We start from the raw sequence: 19900 nt of genomic DNA on the forward strand, positions 1-19900 counted from the left end.
GGATTACGATTAGATTACAATTCGAAAAGAAAAAGCAGGGTGGATGCGGTGGCTAATGCCTGTTATCTTAACACTTTAGGAGGCTGAGGCTGGAGGATTGCCTGAGGCCAGGAGTCCAAGACCAGCCTGGGCAACATAGTGAGACCCTGTCTCTATAAAAATTTTAAACATATAAAATATATTTTAAAAAATTTAAATATATATATTTTTTAAATTTAAATATATATAATATATTTTTAAAATTTAAATATACATAATTTATTTTTAAAATTTAAATATACATAATATATTTTTAAAATTTAAATATACATAATATATTTTTAAAATTTAAATATACATAATATATTTTAAAAATTTAAATATATAATATATTTTAAAAATTTAAATATATATAATATGTTTTAAAAATTTAAATACATATAATATGTTTTAAAAATTTAAATATATATATAGTGTGGTGTCACATGCCTGCAGTCCCAGCTACTCTGGAGGCCGAGGCAGGAGGATCCATTAAGCCTGGGAGGTCAAGGCTGCAGTGAGTCATCATCACACTGGTGTATTCCAGCCTGGGCAACAAAGCAAGACCCTGTCTCAAAAAATAATAAAATAAAAATTATTGATCAGAACACTTCTGGTTATAAGTGACCCCTAGCTCTAAGTAGTTTAGATAACAAGGGGACTTTCTATTGGCAGGAATATTAGGTAGTGAGAGACTAGGGTACTGTAACAAAAAGTTCCCAAAAGAACAACGTGTATTTCTTTGTTCATGAAATTCCTTAAAATGATGTTCACTGTAACAAACATCATTTCTTTATGTATTTTATTTATCCACTTTCATTATAACAATGTGCATTCTCTTGCTTACATGCTGGGCATTCCTGCAAGCATTTTATAAATTATTTAATCCATCATAATCCTATAAGGGTAGGTATTATTATTATTAATTATTCCCATTTTGCAGATGAGAAAATGGAGACACAGAGAGGTTAAATGACTTGCCAAAAGTCACAGAGACAATAAGATGTAGCTTCCTGTGGCTTTAAACATGAATCACTTTCCTCATTGGTCTTTTTTTCTTCCTTTTTTTTTTTTTTTTTTTGAGGTGGAATCTTGCTCTGTCACCCAGGCTGGAGTGCAGTGGCACAATCTTGGCTCACTGCAACCTCTGCCTCCCAGGTTCAAGAAATTCTCCTGCCTCAGCCTCCCAGTTGGCTGGGATTACAGGCGGCCACCACCATACCTGGCTAATTTTTGTATTTTTAGTAGAGACAGGGTTTCACCATGTTGGCCAGCTGGTTTCAAACTCCTGACCTCAGGTGATCTGCCTGCCTCAGCCTCCCAAATTGCTGGAATTACAGGCGTGAGCCACCACACCCGTCCCATAGGTCTTTTTTAATGTGACAGAGTGCCATTGGAGTGCGTCTCTCCTCACGCAGATTTTCATTATGTTACTCCACCCGGTGATCAGAGCCCAGGAGGGACAGAGAATGCTTATTAATCCTCCTTATCTCATTGAACCTGATTCCCAAGGGAACAGTTCTCATCCATTTCTTCTCCCTCTAGGACTCAGAAACTCCATCAGCCGCCTCTGGAAGGAATATGCGATGTGCTCATGGGAATTACAGTAGGGCCCAAGGGGTCTATTTGAAACTGGAATCAATGGTGTAAACACAGAGAATGGATTTAGAGCAGTTTCTTCTGACTAAGACATTTGGGATTTAAATGCAAATTAGAAGCTGTAAGTCAATTCCATGTATGAATTTATACAAATCCCTTGTAATGAAAGCAGAAGGTTTCTCTTGTCCTTCTTTGTGCTGCGGTGTTTGCATCAAGAGCCTAACCAAGTGTGTCAATCTCCCTACAGCTCTGGAGATTAGAGATGTGCTTTCTCCAGTTAGAGACGGCTGTGAGTGCCAGGCTGGGGGTGGGATTCTCCATGGGCTCCAGGGGGTCCGTCTAGTTTCTCCATTAACTTCAGCAACACCCCATGGAAATTGGGAAGAAGGAGGGTCCTCGTGGTTTAGCCAAAGGTTTTGAAAGAGACAAGGCTCTCATTGTACCCCCTCTTTACTGGCCCCTCATGCCATTCACAAAGCAAGCCCTCTTTCTCAAATATTGCCTTTCCTCACTCAGGAGCTGGAGGCTGGGCTCTGGGAAGCTGACAGTCCACAGTCTCTTGTATTTGAAAGGAGCAACCCAGGGGCTACATAGGTGTTAAGAAATGACTTGAATCCCCAGCGCCTGAAGCCTGGAGTCACCCTATGACCCAGCAGCTCCACTCCTAGGTGTAAACCCAAGAGAATGAAGGCATAAGTCCTCCCAAAACTAGTATGTGAACATTCACAGCAGCATTATTCACAGTAGCCACTAAGTGGAAACAATTCCAGGTCCATCAACTAAGAAATGGAGAAACAAAACATGGTCTATCCACATGATGGAATGCTTTCAGCCACACGAAGGAATGAAGTACTGATCCATGCTACAGTGTGGATGAACCGTGAAAACACGATGTTCAGTGAAAAAAGTCAGACACAAAGGGCCACATATTGTGCAATTCCATTTCTATGAAATGTCCAGAACAGGCAGATCTCCAGGGACAGAAAGCCAATTAGCGGTTGCCAGGGGCTGGGAGGGGGTGAGGAATGGGGAGTGGCTGCTCCTGGGGGTGGGGTTTCTGTTCAAGGTGTTAAAAAAATTCTAAAATTGATTGTGGTGGTGGTTGCACAACTCTGTGAATGTGCTGGAATCCATTCATATGTACAATTTAAATTGATCAATTTTTTGGTATGTGAATCATAGCACAATAAAACTGTTAGCAAAGAAAAAACTGCATAGCACCATGTCTAAAGACTACAGGTGATGTCACCCAAAGGGTCACCTTTTTAGGAAGAACTTGAGCTCTTCTTTAGGTTTGAAAAATCACAAGCTGTTTTTTTTTGTTTTTTTTTTTTTTTCCCTCCATAGCTCAGAAATCAAACCAGATTGAGGAAAATCTTTCTAGGGGAAAAAAAAACTCACAAAAGCTGAGAAAATTAAAATATATAGAGCTCCTAGAATCAGGAATTGTAGCTTACTTCTAATATCATCAGCACTCTAGCATAGTTCTGGTACTTAGGTGTTGAAGAGTTGACAGGAAACAGAACCCAGGAGGTAAATGAAGAATCAATCTGTTGGGAAGAGGTTTCGAAAAGAAGAAATCACTTAGGAATTCTCTTACCCTGCTTTATTTTTCTTCAAATAATCCAACAAGCTGGGTATATTATTATTTATGTATCTATGTAGCATCTCACTCCCACATAGGGACAACACTCATGACAGAAGGGACCTCCTATGGTTTGTCCACTTCTGTGTCCGGCATCAAGAATGGCGCTCAGCATGGCGTCATCAGCCATAAATATTTGTGGAATGTACAGACAGGGGATTGAAGGCTTGAATAGGGGAATATGTCCTTGGAGAGTGAAATGAACGAGTGGCTAGGAACACACACATGGATGGGGGAATTAACATGCTGACAGGGAATAAGCAAATGGGTGGGGTAATGAATGCACGAATTGGAGACTTAATACATAGACAGGGATGAGCATGTGGCTATGGGATGATGGATGGAGGATAAAAGTGTGGATAGAGGATGAATGAATCATTCCACCAGAGACTCGTAGGCAACCAGCATGACTGAATTTGTTCCGGTTCTTTCTATTAGGTTGGTGCAAAAGTAATTGCAGTTTTTGCAATTAAAAATGACAAAAAATCACAATTACTTTTGCACCAACCTGATACATCTATAAGCATGTCTGGGGGGAGAGTCTCTCCTGCACCCTCATGTGGTGGGGTTTATCTGAACATTAGGGTATAGCCCATAGTTAGGAACAGCCCCTGAATTTAACAGAGAAAGACCCTGAAGCAAGTAAGGCAGGTCGGGAGACCAGGATGGGCAGAGGTCCCGTGCAGGACTATGTGCAAGAAAGGACCCAAGCCAGGCAGCTTTGCAAGATGGCGGGATCAGGGGCCACGAGGAGAAGACACACAAGAGGTCAGACGAAGAATCCTGCCAGAATGCAGATTGTTAGCCCCAGGATGAGGAAACAGGCCCGAGAATCTCGTGTGTTTTGTCAGACAGCAATAAAAGAAAATTAAAATATAAAAATGCCAGGATGTTCCAAACAGCTCTTTATTGCTACAAAACTACCATGCCTGTGCTTCCGTCTCCAGGCAAATACTCAAAATAGTTTCCTATTGCTCCACTCACCCCATCATTCGTCCCCTTTCTGCATTAGGCCTACAGGTTAATGAATGCTGCCACCAGATCCCTGCATGATTTCCCACCAACCCTATGACTCTGGGTTCTGGAGAGATGAAAGAGCATCTCCAGATGGCTTAAAACTGTGGGTCCAGGTACTACTCCTTCAGGCGGGCTGCTCCCTGGGGCACATGTTCTCAGTCTACCAGTGGGCCACACCGCATCAACCCACCTGCTTCCTGGCACATGGGATGCACAGCCCGTGACCTTGGACCCAGCAGTAGGCAGCATGCTTTCCAGTTTTGAAGGCAAGGATGGAGGCATACAAGGCATGACTTGAGATCCTGTCCAATTTAGAATTTTGTAGGATGGATTCATGTTGTTGAACACATTGAGTGATGAGAAACCTGGCAAATCTTGTTGGCAAATCTCCCACCTTGATTCCCTTTGGCATCCTTTGTGTCTGTCTGATCCTTCCAGCCTGGCCTTTGGATAGCTGACAGGTACCCACTTCTTAGGATGTGTCAGACACCACACTAAGAGTTTGATCTGCACTCGTTCATTTATTCATCAGAATCACCTATGGAGTTAGCAATGACTGTATCCCCATTTTATAGATAAGGAAGTACTGAGGCTTACAGAGGTGAAGTTGTTTCAGGGCACCCAGCTGATGAGTGACAAAGCCAGACCCTCTGAGGTGGGGCACTGAGCAGAGGCCCGAATGGCAAGATGGTGCCAATACATGAAGACAAGAGTCTGTCAGAGAGAACAACACAGGTAGAGTCCTGCAACTTGAGCAACTGCACAGAAACCCATGGCAGAGCCCAAGTGAATGAGGGAGAGAAGGGAGAGATGGGCAGATCCCAGAAGGCCTGGGAACCCATGGAAAAGACTCTGGATTTTGTAAAGTAGAAGCTGTTGCAGGGCTGCGAAGAGAGAGGAATGTCAGCTCCATGAAGCAGGAATGTGTGTCTTCTTTGTTCAATGAAGACTCCCAAACACCCAGAATCGAGCCTGGCCTGTGGAAGGTGTTCAGTGGCTTCATGGAATCAATGAATCATGTTTAAATTTGTAACAGATGACTCTGGCTCCTAGTATGCAAAGGACAGGTTGTAGAGAGAAAGTGGCAGAGGGAAAAACAGAGGAGGAGTCAAACACCCCTGTAGGAGATAATGAAATTACCTGAGCAGAGCTTCTGATGGCTCCACCAAGGTTGGTAGGGGTGGGACGCAGATAAATAGGCCTATTCAGCACATATTCTGCATGCATGCAACCTTCACCACTGTCTAAGGCTAGAACTTTTTCATCACCCAGGGGGAAACTTTACACCCACTAAGGGGTCATTCTCCATTCCCAGCCCTCACACCCAGCCCCTGGCAACCATAAGTCTGTTTTCTGTCTCTCTGAATTTGCCTGCACAGATATGTCACAGAAATGGAATCATGTAGTTTTTAAGAGTTGTTGCTGATGGACTGGGTGTGAGAAATGAGAAAAGAGAGGAATCAAAAGATGACTCCTGGGTTTTCAGCCTTCACAACATGAGTAAATGGTGCTTGGCAAATGGTGCTCTTTGCCAAGAAAAGGGAGAAGGCGGAAAGACGAGATTTGTTTTGGTGGAGTCAGGAGGTGGAAAGCCCTCTGTTTCGATCATGTTAAGTTTGAGGTGCCCATTAGACACCCAGAGGCAGATGCTGGCTGTGACTTGGCACTTGCAATCCTGGATACAGGGCAGAGGCCAGGGTTGGGGGTGTGAGTGTGTGATTCCTCAGTAGAGAGGCAGTGCATGGAAGTTCTCATCCAGGTGGTGACTGATGAAGAGCTGCCATTGCCCAAGCTGGGACCAGAACCCCTGAGCCACGTTAAGAAAAAGTCAACCAGATCCAGGCACTGTTACCCTTGAATGGTAAAGGTGATTTAGTGGCATCTTGATCAAGGCTCCTGAGCCATTTCCTGTGGGAAAGTAGATGTCTTAGAATGACTGCACAGAGAATCTTGGTCTTTGCCACTCTCCCCTACAGTTTTGGCAATATCAGAGCCAATTTTAGGGCACAAACACAAACCATTCCCAGTTATCATTTGCCTGTAATAGGAATAAGACAGCATGGTGTAAAGAATTACTTGATTTTAGGAGGCATTTCATCTCTCCAAGTCAATCTTTAGGGATCGACACTACTGGTGGCTTATGAATTTCAGATGTGGTACATTCTGGGAATGCCAGCTCTTGGGCCCCAGGAAAGGTGATTAAAGGACAGGCTGATGCCATCGTTTATGGAGAATAAAACTTGCACTTCAGGTACAGTAAACTCAGGGCACTCAATTGGGCTTTATTCTTCCATAATTTTAGGAAAGACTGAAGTCACATGAACTGAAAAGATCTCAGCCCTGCATATGTAATGGAAAAATGAAAGATGTAGGCTCTTCCTTTGAGAAACTAACAGACTGTGGATCCAGCTCGTTGTAAAGAAACAGCCATATGAGTGATGTAAAGGGTGTTAATCCCTCAACACAGGTTCATTTATCTGTACTGCCACTCCATTGCTGCGTTGTTCCTGAGCCAAGTGTCCTGGCCACCATGTCTCTGGGACAGTGATTGACATTATGAAGTCAAACAAGGTGTCCCCCATAGACCGTCAAGAAGACAGGCTGCTGCTTTTCAGGGATCTCTACTCTGATCCCCTTGGGATAGCTTCTAGGTTCATGAGTAGGCAGAATCCCACTGAATCACTAGTTCCTCTTTGACCCCCAAAGCAGCACTTTAGACATAAAGTTCATCTATGCTCAGGATGACAGCCAACCAGTAGCTCCAAAGTGCTCCTTGTCAATCAGTTTCTACTTCACTGAACAGCCCACCTTCCTCTGCAGCAGACCTCTTCTTTGCTGGAGAGGCTGTGAGCTGGGGATATGGAGAACAAACTGATGAGTGAGGGATGTGTCTGCAGAAATCAGTCAGTGGAAGAGATGACCTCCAGGAGACTGTGATTTCCTTGGCAAAGGTACTGCATTCACTTGCTTAGCAATGTCTGTGAACTCCTTGTCCATAGAACAGCAAGAATTCACAACATTCCCCACCAGTGGCATCCTTCAGCACTGCCAGCCACATGTCCTCACCACCAAGGCCCCATGTCCTCACCACCAAGGTCCCAACACAAGTTAGAATGCGCCACCAAGTCTCTTTTAATACTGGGCAGGCTGGCCAATATTACATTGGAGCATTTAGTCCAAGTCTCTTTTATCATTTGATCTTAGAACTAAAAGGGACCTCAGTGGTTACCTCAAGCTGTTGTTCTCAGCCCTTGGCTATTCATTAGAATCACAGAAGGGTGTTTTCAGAAATACAAATGCCTGGGCCCCATCCAAGAACGATCTCTGAAAGCAGGACCCCATATCATTAGTGGGTTTGTTTTAAGATTTTCAGGTGTTTTAATGTGTAGTCAGGATTAAGAATGACAGCTTTAGTCTGATACCCTTTTCTCGGATAAGTGAACTGGGACTCAGAGATCTTGCAGAATTTACCAGAAATGTACCCATGAGTTAGAGCAGCAGTCCACAACCTTTTTTTTTTTTTTTTTTTTGAGATGGAGTCTCACTCTGTCGCCCAGGCTGGAGTGCAGTGGCATGATCTTCGCTCACTGCAACCTCCACCTCCCGGGTTCAAGGATTCTTCTGTCTCAGCCTCCCGAATAGCAAGGACTACAGGCACCCACCACCATGCCCGGCTAATTTTTGTATTTTTTGTAGAGACGGGATTTCACCGTATTAGTCAGGCTGGCCTCGAACTCCTGACCTCAGGTGATCCTCCTGCCTCGGCCTCCCAAAGTGCTGAGATTACATGAAGAAGCCACCATGCCCAGCCAATCCACAACCTTTTTGGCACCAGGAACTTGTTTTGTGGAAGACACTTTTTCCACGGACCAGGGTTGCAGGGATGGTCTTGGGAGGATTCAAGCACATTACATTTATTGTGCATTTCATTTCTATTATTATTACATTGTAATATACAATGAAATAATTATACAACTACCATAATGTAGAACCAGTGGGATCCCTGAGCTTGTTTTCCTGCAACTAGACGGTTCCATCCGGGGGTGATAGTAGACAATGATAGATCATCAAGTATTAGATTCTCACGAGGAATGTGCAACCTAGATCCCTCGTGTGTGCAGTTCACGATAGGGTTTGTGCTCCTATGAAAATCTAATGCCACCGCTGATCTGACAGGGAGTTGGGAACCACTGAGTTAGAGGCCAACTAGAATTTGCCCCACTTCATTGAATTCCCAACTCCTTTAAATCTGCGGAATTGCATAAGCCAACTCCAGTGTCTTTAGAAAGCAGACTATGTTATTGTCTCTTGAAAAGCCATTCTACACCCAGATTCAGATGTTCGTGGTCAGATGAGTATCTCTACAGAAAATCTCTCTGCTTCTCAGAATTAAACTATTTTCAATTATCTTGTCAGATGAACAAATGTGTTTTGCATTTTCTTTCATTTTTTAAAGAGAGAAACTCAAGTGAAGGAGAGCTACTAACATCCAATGAAATAAAGTATCCAAGCCTGAAATTCAGAAAAAAAAGAATATAGGCATATTTGCTCTTTGGTTCTTATTTGTCTGTCACCATCTAATGTAATATTTATTTCATCATTCCCCTAAGGCAATGATTTTCAAACTCTCTTTAGCAGCAAAACTTTTTTTTTTTTCCAAACAAAATCCTAGGCAGGAATTCTAATATACAAAACAGATAAAATATAATTAACAGATTCCTCAGGCAGTTTAAATTCCTATTATTTGAAGGAAAATGTTTGCCTTCCTTGCCTTGCGTTGCCTTGGTAGGACTCCTGTACCATCTCAAACATTCTTGCTGGACTCAGTGGCTCACACCTATAATTGCAGCACTTTGCGGGGCCAAGACGGGAAGATCACTTGAGCCCAGGCATTCGAGGCCAGCCTGGGCAGTGTAGTGAAACCCCATCTCTACACAAAATGTAAAAATTAGCTGGACATGATGGCACACACACACCCAGCTACTAGGGAGGCTGAGGCACAAGGATCACTTGCGCTTAGGAGCTCAAGGCTGCAATGAGCCACAGTCACACCACTGCACTCCAGCCTGGGTGACAGAGCAAGACCCTGTCTCAAAAAAAAAAAAAAAAAAAAAAAAAATCTTGGTTCTCAGGAACACAGTTTAAGAACCATCGTTCCACTACATCATTTTCCTGTCAGTCTTCAGTGGCCATGTCTTTTCATTTTGTTTTGTAGGGCAAAGACCTACTTTGTTATGCGAGCCTCTTCTCCGTGAAAACGCATTTGATTTTTAGTTTTGCAAATGTGCAGTTCTGTATTTGTGTAGACAGGGTCATGTAGAGGAAGAGTACAGTCATTGGAAGGTGGACTGTCCCAGGTGAGCATCTTCCTCAAAAGCCATGGACTCAGCACCTCCTGTGTATCTGCAGCCAACACCTGGAAACATCTCATAGGAAATGAATCAGAGAAGTGTGCCCTGAGGGGAAGAGGGAGCAATTCCTGCCAGGGCAGGCAGTGAATGTTTCCCTTTCTTGCCCTTTGGTTCATTCGCCAGCACCTGTAGAGCCAGGAGGTTGAGGGATGCTTCATTTTCTCTCTCAGTGGAATGGGACCCACAGATAGCTGCTGTTTAGGAACATCATTTTCCTTTCAACCCAGGATCACTCTGGGTGGGTGGGTCACATGGGGGCAGGACATCAGTAAGGCGGACATTAGTAGCAGTCCAGGATCAAGAACCACACTACCTGGGATGCCAATGAGTTTTGGAGAGGACTCTTCACTCGGGACGTTTCTTTCTTGTTGAGATGCTATTCCTTATTATTTTTGAACTATTTCCACATTCGGGTTTTGCATTTTCTCACCTGTTTAGTAACGGTGGATGGCTTCAGACATTTAACTGGGAAGACTCTGGATGTTTAGTAGACCTTTCTGTCACTGTCCGTTACCATAGCTAGTAGGTACTCTCTCTTTGTATGATGGAGATAACATGCAAATACTTTTAGCAAAGCATCTGGCACAAAAGAGAAACACAAAATTGTGCGTAGAAGAAATTAGTGTTAGTTGGACCAAGAAAGGACTTTGATTATGTTTTCTTAAAAAGAATCTCTGTGTTTTAGACTTAAATCTTTACAGATGCAATGGCATGTCTGGGATTTGCTCCAAACAGTGCAGAATCGGGGTGGGGTGGCTGAGGAGATGAAGCACCAGGAGCGGGGAGTTGAGGATCTCTAAAGCCTGAAGACAGGCATGTGAGGGTTATTATCCTATTGTACCAGCTTTTATACATGTTTAATATTTTTCACAACAAGATGTGAAAAAGAAAAAATACTTGAGAAAACATCTATGAAACCCAAAGAACCATCAAAGGGACCACTCACCTGATGAGATCAGCAGACATCTTCAGAGTTGTTTTCCCCAGGGCGCCATTATTGCAAGGAATAGAAACCTGCTCAAGGCAGCTGGAGTGAAAATGAAGTTGTTGATGGGAACAGAGGTTCCAACAGACAAGAACATAGGGAACCTCGTAGGACTGAGAGCAGGACTGGGAAACCAGTCTGCTACTGAGAGCACTTCCTATCTGTCTTTTGTCTTTAAGTCCCAGAAAAAAATCTCTTTTGTAAATTTTTCTCTCAATTTCTCCATTCTTTTGCTTCTCCATGCATATTGGATTTCTCTGATAATGTATCCATATCCAAATGACAAAAAATGGCCACCCCTTGCACAAATGCTGAGAAACCTATAATTCTCTTAGTTCAAATTTATAAAAGAAATAATCCCATTTTTCATGAATCAACTGATGGAGTGGTTACTCCGGAGTCAGGTGATCAGCTCTGGGTCCAATCAGCTATGGCCAAGGAAGCTAGGATCACATGATACAAAATGACTCCCTAGTACCACTCTTTTCAGCAGGGACTGGGGGTAGGTTTAGTTCCCTCAAATGTTTTATGGATTATGCAGGCACCCTGAGCTATATCTACTCAAAACCGCTAAGATTTTCAGGAAAGAAATACTCTAATTTGCCATTTAGAAATTCTATCATTTCTGTCATTTAAACTACAATTGAGTCCACTTTCCTTTTTCTTAGGAGAAATAGAAAAGAACTGGTTACTATTCTCATTGGGAGACTCTCAAACACATGTACGTTGTTATCTTTCTACCTTGGGTTTTTATTCTTGAGACAATCCCAAAAGTTAATGTCTACTTACAGTGCTCTTACTTTATGAAAGATGTGGCATTGAGAATTTTGGGGAATCAGAGACGTGACTCCGACTCTCCAGGGGCTCAACATTGGGAGAGGCATGCCCCAGGTTGTCTCTGTTTGAGAGGCAGGGAAGTCTGTGCCAAGTTCTTTCTGTTCATGGTTACTGGAATTCTCACCTCTAGCATCTGATTTATTTCTTTCGTGTGTGAGCTACCTCCCATGGGCATTAAAAATCAAGTCTCTGACACCACTCCGCATCTTCAAAGAAAACAAATCATTTACAGAATTTTAATCAGATAAAGAGAGGAGAAGGCAGGGCACAGTGGCTCGTGCCTGTAATGCCAGCAATTTGGGAGGCCAAGGCAGGAAGATCACTTGAGACTAAGAGTTTGAAACCAGCCTAGGCAACTTAGTAGGACCCCATCTCCACCAAAAAAAAAAAAATTTAAATTAGCCAGTCATAGTGGTTTATGCCTGTGGTCCCAGCTAAGGCAGGAGGATCACTTGAGCCTAAGAAGTCGAGGCTGCAGTGAGCCATGATCATAACACTGCATTCCAGTCTGGGCAACAGAGCAAGATCTGCTTCAAAAAAAGAGGAGAAGAAAAAGATGCTCACCAATGACTGGGACTATGATGATCTGGTGGGTTCCTGAATATTCTTTTGTCTTGCTCCTGTAGTCACTTCAGGGCCTGACTATGCCTTTTCTACTGTGATGTAGCTAGGGAAGGACTTAGTAGGTTCCAATCATCTTGAGGACTTGCCAATGAACAGACCATGGTTCTTAGTCAAGCAACCACAGGTCCCTTGAGTGGCTCTGTTATTAATCTCTTCTGAGACATCAGGCTTTCTTAAGATATTGAATGAGCTTTATTTAGAACTCTGTACTGTATACTGTTTAAAATTTTTATGTAAATATATATCTTATGTATATTTTATATAATTATAGTTTTTATATTATATTTCATATTATATATTATATATATATAGTGCACACAAACATGATGTGGAGGCTGAATGAAAATGTTCTCATATGTTTTCTTCTAAGAACTTTACTGTTTACCTTTCACATTTTGTGTATGGTGTGAGGCAGGGGTCAGGATTCATTGTTTTCTCCAGATGGATATCCAATTGATCCAGCACCATTTACTGAAATGACCATTACCTGGAAACTAAATCATGTCCAAACATAAAAGCATCCATAATTGGCCATAGGTACAGCCTTGGATGTATGACAGTGAAGGAAATGGTTTTAGAAGTGGGAGAAAACAAATTGTCAGGATATATTGTAGATGGACGGTACCTACAAAGAATGGGGACACCCGGAGAGAATACTAGCCCTCTCATTTACTGATGTATTTTTGTGCCTAGTGGAGTCTCCAGCATGCAACAGACACAACCAGTATTTATTAAAATGAATTGTTGTATCTTTCTACCATGAGATAAATCCTAATCATAGAAGAAAACCAGATATCTAATGCAGCTTTCCCTTCCAAATGTGGACATGATAGGATTGACATCATTTGCCTCATGTCTATTGTTGGAGCATAACAAGAATGAGCAAGTGTGTGAGTGCCAGGCATACATAACTGAAAAAAAAAAAAGCTTCTTCCACACCATTCGAGGAAAATAAAATACATATATACATAACTACATTATAAGGCAGACTATGATAAGAGCAGAAAGAGTCACAGGGGTTTAAACCAAATTCTCCAATTTCTTAGTAAGAATTTCATATGATACAGGGCAAAATCCATCATCATTATCCTTGCTAACAAATACTGACTCCTTGTTATACATATGCCAGGCAATTTGCCAAGCTCCTTAAATGCATTATCTTATTTATATCAGTCACTGTTGCTACCCATTAGACTATTGGGTATAGCCTTCCAATAAGCTGTATCTTTTATGTAAACATAGACTCAAAAATGTTTGCAAGTTACATTTCTGATTGTCTCTCCCCTACCCTTTTATCATCACAAATAGAAATTAGTGAGACCCTGTCTTTTAATTTTTTTAAGCCAAGGCCCAGATGACTACATCCCAGCTTTTCAAGTTCCATATTAGTTCTCTGTGAAACTTTAGGGTTAATGGCTCATGAACTTGGTCTAGTATTCAGGTCAAACATGCAAGTAGCCAAGCATGCAAGCTTGCATATGTCCAGTCCTTTAAAATTGTCCTCTGTCACTTCTTTCCCATCTGTGGCTTTCCAGCCTTCTGATCATTATTTCCATCTCCCATGTTAATCTAAAGGTCAACTTTCTGCTCTTGGAGGAAGAACATGCAATCTTGGTGTATAATAAAATTCAAGTTCCTCTTCCCACTAGTGATGGCCTTTGTGGCTCATCCAGGCAGCCTCATCCTGAATGTCTATGATGTAACTCAAAGAAAAGAAAATACTCAGTTCTGAATTTGGAGGGAAGAGATCATAAGCCTAGTACATAGTCCCAACAAGCCACAGTGATTGTGTAAAAATACTTTTTATATCTGGTATTTGATTTGCCACACAGTTTAACAGAAAAGTAACTTTATCTATTTTTTCCAATTAAAGGTAGTAATAGTACAATCAATAATTCCTCCTGCTCTAGTGTGGTAAATTAATGTCTGTCTATTGTTTTTAAATCACAAAGTGAGCATTGCTATAGAAATATAAAATGGTACCATTTCATTTTAATCTATTTAATTTTCCTTTCTTGAATTATATAATGGGGTTAAAACATTGAATAAAATTAATAGAATGAGTATTTAATTAAGCAATAATGAGCTTCTAAATGGATGCTCAAAGAAACTGCTTCATAGTTTATGCAGAAATCAGATAATGGTCTTAACAAAGACTATAATAACTGTGTTGAATGCTTTCCATATTTAAAGATTTTTTTTTCTGTATTCTCTCAGGAGTAGATTTAAACATAACCCAGTTGCTTGATTAGGCTACACTTTGCTTTCAAAGTAAATCCCAAATGCCTTTCCATGGCCCACAGGGCCCTGCATAAGCTGACTCTACCACCTCTGATGGTAGAGTCTGATGTCAAAGAGTTCTCTCTGGCTCTCCCCTTCATTCCAGCCACACCCAGCTTGCCTTTGTTCTGCAAAGGCACCTTTGGCTCTTCCTGCCACCTGGCCTTTGCTCCTCCTCTTTCAGATGCCAGGTATGTTCTCACCCCCTTCACCTTTCTAAGGCCTCCTCTTCTTTCAGTTCTCAGGGAATTTTTCCCTGATGATCCTCTCCAGACTGGATCAGATACCCACCTCCACACATACACACACACACAGACTCCCCAAGAACTGTGATTTTATTTCTTGACAATTAACACGTTGTTATACATTTCTTTCCCATCTGTCTCTCCTTTCAGCCTGTAATCTCCATGAGGAAATATATCATGTCTGTTTTGTTTAGTGGTATATCCCTGGATGGATGGATGGATGGATAGATGGATGGATGAATGGATGAATGGAAGGATAGATGGATGATGAATGGAAGGATGGATGGATGATGAATGGAAGGATGGACAGATAGATGAATGATGGATGGATGGATGGATAAATAGATAGATGAATGGCAGGTAAATGTCATTGTGGACCCATCCAAGGACATATGAGGGCCACAATGCACATCTCTGAGAATTCCTAGCACATCAGCACCTTTCCATTCTACTTGAATTCATTTGCTCACACACTAAAAATGTATTCTATACCAGCCCCTTCGGCAGGTGCTGCAGACATAAAACTATCAGTGTTGTGGAAGAAGCTGCACAGGTTTGTCTCACTTATATGTGGCCTAAATATTAATTTTATTAATTCATTCATCCACCCATCCACCCACGTACCCATCCATCCATCCACCACCCACCCATCCATCCAACCATCCATCTATCCATCTATCCGTCCACCCATCCATCCATCCATCCCATCTTCAGACCTGCTCATGTGTTGGGCACTGTGCTGTTTACTGAGGATCAGGGCTTACTCATCCATTAGGCACCATTATCACAGTGCTAGGACCCTAAAATCAGAAAGAAATAAAAAGAACTTTTAGGGTAAAATAAATTTTTAATTCTTTTCTTCACATCACAAAAATAATTTTTTCTGAGACAGGGTCTTGCTCTGTCACCCAGGCTGGAGTGCAGTGGTGTAATCATAGCTCACTGCAGCCTCAAACTCCTGCAGTCAAGAGATCGTCCCACCTCAGCCTCCTGAGTATGTGGGACCACAGGCATGTACCACCACACCTGGCTAATTTTTTACATTTTTTTTTTTTTAGAGACGGGAATCTCACTATGTTGCCTAGGCTCATCTTGAATTCCTGGGCTCAAGTGATCCTCCCACCTCAGCCTCCCAAAGAGCTAGGATTACTGTGTTAGAATACCATGCCCAGCCCCCAAAATAAATTTTTTAAAGCGCATTACTCTATTATGATAGGAGGGGTTGATGAAGGCAAAGGTGCCTGGGTTCCACCAGTCACGATGCAGCTCTGCTGGAGCACAGGGGAGATCAGTCCATCCCTGGTCTTCTGGAACACTTAGGCAAGTGAAGGGATTAGATCACACATGTGTCACCAAGCCCCCTCCTGACTACATGGCAGATAGCATTAATTGATCACAGCACTCTTTCCTGCTGAGCCCAGATGTACTGCAGGCCTGTCCACACCAGGATCAGGCAGCTTCACCCATTCACAAGGGTAGGTCCTGTCATTGACACCTGCCTGTCATCCTTAGATGGGGACTCCATCCTGCTTCTTGCCCCGACTACATATTAGAATTATCTAGGCAGGTGAAGAAAATAATGAGTCCTAGACTTTACCCCAGAGCCTGGGGAATCTGAATTGATCTGGAGAGTCTGAATCTGAATTGATTCCCTGACTGATGCCTCATTCTGCCACTTGACTGCGTGTCCCAGAAGACCAGAGATGGACTGATCTCCCATGTGCTCCAACCTGGCTAGAGGACCCCAGGCACTTTATCCTTCATCAACCCCTCCAACCATAATAACCATAATAGATTTTCATGTGCTTTAACCCTGGGGAATCCTGAATTGGAATAGGACTCAGGAAGTTTTTTCAAAGCCTCTGGGAGATTCTAATGTGCAGACAGGGCTGAGAACCGTTCGTATAGTTTTCTTGCTCAAGAATCCTGTGATTTTTGTGAGAAGAGAAGATAGAAGATAGATAGACATTAAACAAGAATCATACGAATCAGATCAAAATAATTGCACCCTGGAGTTGTTTCTGTGTGACAACAGCCTCAGTATCCCTCCTCATTCCCACTATTTTCTAGCATCCATGCATGTTCTAAGAATTTTCCAGCTCTCCTTTTATCGAAGACAACTCGCCCAGGTTTGCCAATGTGCAATAAACAAATTAGTTCCAGTCCCCGCCCTGTCCCCCAAGAGGCCTCAGGATTAAGGTTTATGATTAATGATTTGCAAGTCAATTAATCAGCTACTGTTTTTGAAACCTCATTTCTCAAATTACTTTTCTTTGAACACAAGGGCTTTTTGACATCATCTTACTGTCTCTAGATTCACTTTCCTACTAATTGAAATTCCAAGATATTTCTTCTTCTTGTCAGCTTATTGGTGTTACTTGTTTATAAAATATTTGCAAACAGATTGCTGTTCACCTGTAGTGTGTCAGAGGTAAGCACCAAAACAATACTTTATGCTTTCAGCTCAAAGGAATGTGCTAATGATAGCTCATGAAATGCTCTATCTATGAGAAGGTTGATTTTTCATTTATTGATTTATTTTCACCACACCTACTTGCAACAAGTATTTGAGATGTATTACAATAGAAACACAGGTACAACAAGGCTCCAAACAATTGATGTAGATGATTTCTTAGAAAATGGTTTCTAAGGTCATATTAAGAGTAAATATGGAGTGGGAAGGATGGGATTGGTTTTCTTCATTAGGGAAAATAGCAGGATCTAGCAGAGGATCTGGGGTCAAATCCCAGTCTCTTCACTTACAAGTCTTAGTGCTTTACTCATCTGATTATGTTGTTATTTTGGGGAGGCAAGGCTGCGAGAACAAATGCAAACAAAAATGGCTTGAACTCAAAGAAAATTTGTTTCTCATTCATTGATAGTTCAGGACAGGTGTTCTTGGCCACCAGGTTGCTCCCCTCCATGTGGTGACTCAGGAACAGAAGCTCCTCCTTCCTTGTAGCTCCCTGCTCCCCTGGGGTTTTGTGGTCCTCTGCATTCAGGTAGGCAGAGGGTGAAAAAGCACAGAGAGGAGGCACAGCTGTTCTTTTCACCCTCCCACCACAGAGCAGCACAGCACAGCCATGGTCAGTATCATTCCTGCCCACATTCTGCAGGAGAGAAGTTAGTCTCGTGACCTCACCTAAGTTCAAGGAAAGCTGAGAAGAGGAGCATAGTATCTTCCAATCATAATCCTCTTATGTTATTATTTATTTTTAAGTGAGATGATGTGTGTAACATACCCAATGCAAAGCATGTAGTAAATGACTATGTGTTTTCAAAATAGTGACCATTACCATCTGCTTTGTTTGCAGTTTCAAGCCACAGTCGAGGAAGGAGCTGTGGGAGTTATTGTCAATTTGACAGTTGAAGATAAGGATGACCCAACCACAGGCGCCTGGAGAGCTGCCTACACCATCATCAACGGAAACCCCGGGCAGAGCTTTGAAATCCACACCAATCCCCAAACCAACGAAGGGATGCTTTCTGTTGTCAAAGTAAGGGTGCTTCCAACTGCCTCTTTCTCCTCATGCAAGCACGGATGGCCCCATCAGGGGTCTCATAGAATCACTGAGTTTAGAAGGCCACAGATAAATTCCCCCAGTCTCCTCCTTCTGGGAATTAACAAAGGAAAAAGGCTCATGGCTTAAGGGTGCACTCGTATCCTCAGCAGCGTAAGCAAGCAGCCATAAAACAAACCTGTTTTATAGGTTCTAAAATACCCAAACTTATGTGTGACTTTAAGAAAACCAAACTTAAGTGGATTTTTTTTGTTTTTGTTTTTGTTTTTTGAGACAGTCTCACTCTGTCACCTAGGCTGGGATGCAGTAGTGTGATCTCAGCTCACTGCAATCTCTGCCTCCTAGGTTCAAGTGATTCTCGTGCCTCAGCTTCCTGAGTAGCTGGGATTACAGCTGCCTGCCACCATGCCCGGCCAGTTTTTGTATTTTTAGTAGAGATGGGGTCTCACCATGTTGCCCAGGCTGGTCTCAAACTCCTGGCCTCAAGTGATCTGCCTGCCTTGGCCTCCCAAAGTGCTGGGGTTACAAGTGTGAGCCACCATGCCTGGCCCAAACTTAAGTTTTAAATGAAATTCTGTATACATTTGCTAAGGAATTATTAACAGCTATGCCAAAATGAGATGTGTGAAGGTGTTTTTAGACATCTTTGCTCAAAATATGGGCTATGACATGTCTTCTTAATCTTTCTTAGCAGAGCTCAATTTTTCCTTAAAAACACACACAACATAGTTATTGATGTGAAACCCTCTGTGAGCCTTGCCACCTCGCACGCTGACCCTCTCTATGGCAACAAGTAGAACAAGGAGGAAATGTAATTATAAATGTAAAACCTCAGCTCATGCTGGTAATCCAGAAATATTAGCGGGGTTGGTGGCACAAAAGGCTTGCTACAGGTGGCCTTGGTATTCTGGGAGAAGGCATTTCTACACAGTTTCATTCTTTCTGGGAAGTTCTGGGGAGAGTTTCTGCCAGAGACCAGGACCTTCATGGGAACACATTTTCTTTTCTAGTGGATGAAGCCATTTGCCTGAGCAGCAGGGATCAATCATATTTATAGTGATAGTACCAGTGGGCAGAGCAGGGACATGGCTGCCCACTCCCTGTGTGCCCTTGGCCAAGATACCCATGTTTTCTGTGCACCAGTTTCCTCACCTGTAAAATGAGAATGTTAATGTAACCTCCTTCTTAGGGTTGTTGTTGTAATCCATTGAGTTGCTATAATGAAGTACTGTAGGCTGGTGCCTTATAAACCACAGACATTCATTTCTCACAGTTCTGGAGCTTGAAAAGTCCAAGATCAACCTTCCAGTAGATTCTGTGTCTGGTGAGGACCCACTTTTTGATAGATGTCCATCTTCTTCTCTCTCTATCCTCACATGGTAGATAGAGTGAGGCAGCTCTCTGGATTCTCTCTCTCTCCTTTTTTTTTTTTTTTTTTTTAGATGGATTCTTGCTCTCTCACCAGGCTGGAGTGCAGTGGTGTGATCTTGGCTCACTGCAACCTCCACCTCCTGGGTTCAAGTGATTCTCCTGCCTCAGTCTCCCGAGTAGCTGGGATTACAGGTGCATGCCACCACACCCAGCTAACTTTTGTATTTTCAATAGAGACGGGGGTCTCACCATGTTGGCCAGGCTGGTCTTGAACTCCTGACTTCAAGTGATCTGCCCGCCTCAGCCTCCCAAAGTGCTGGGATTACAGACATGAGCCACTGCACCCT

The 19900-nt window shown here is 42.5% G+C and overlaps 1 protein-coding gene across 1 annotated transcript in view; it reads left to right on the forward strand.

Annotated features, from left to right (window-relative positions):
- Positions 1–19900, forward strand: part of CDH13 (cadherin 13) — a gene marked incomplete at its 5' end in the record, with an annotated part of 1173335 nt that overhangs the window by 1022149 nt on the left and 131286 nt on the right. The window contains 1 exon segment of the mRNA NM_001133193.1: positions 17976–18158. Within this exon segment, the coding sequence (NP_001126665.1) occupies positions 17976–18158 (183 nt within the window).

The sequence above is a fragment of the Pongo abelii genome, chromosome 18 (assembly GCF_028885655.2).
Source record: "Pongo abelii isolate AG06213 chromosome 18, NHGRI_mPonAbe1-v2.0_pri, whole genome shotgun sequence".
Lineage (NCBI taxonomy): Eukaryota > Metazoa > Chordata > Mammalia > Primates > Hominidae > Pongo > Pongo abelii.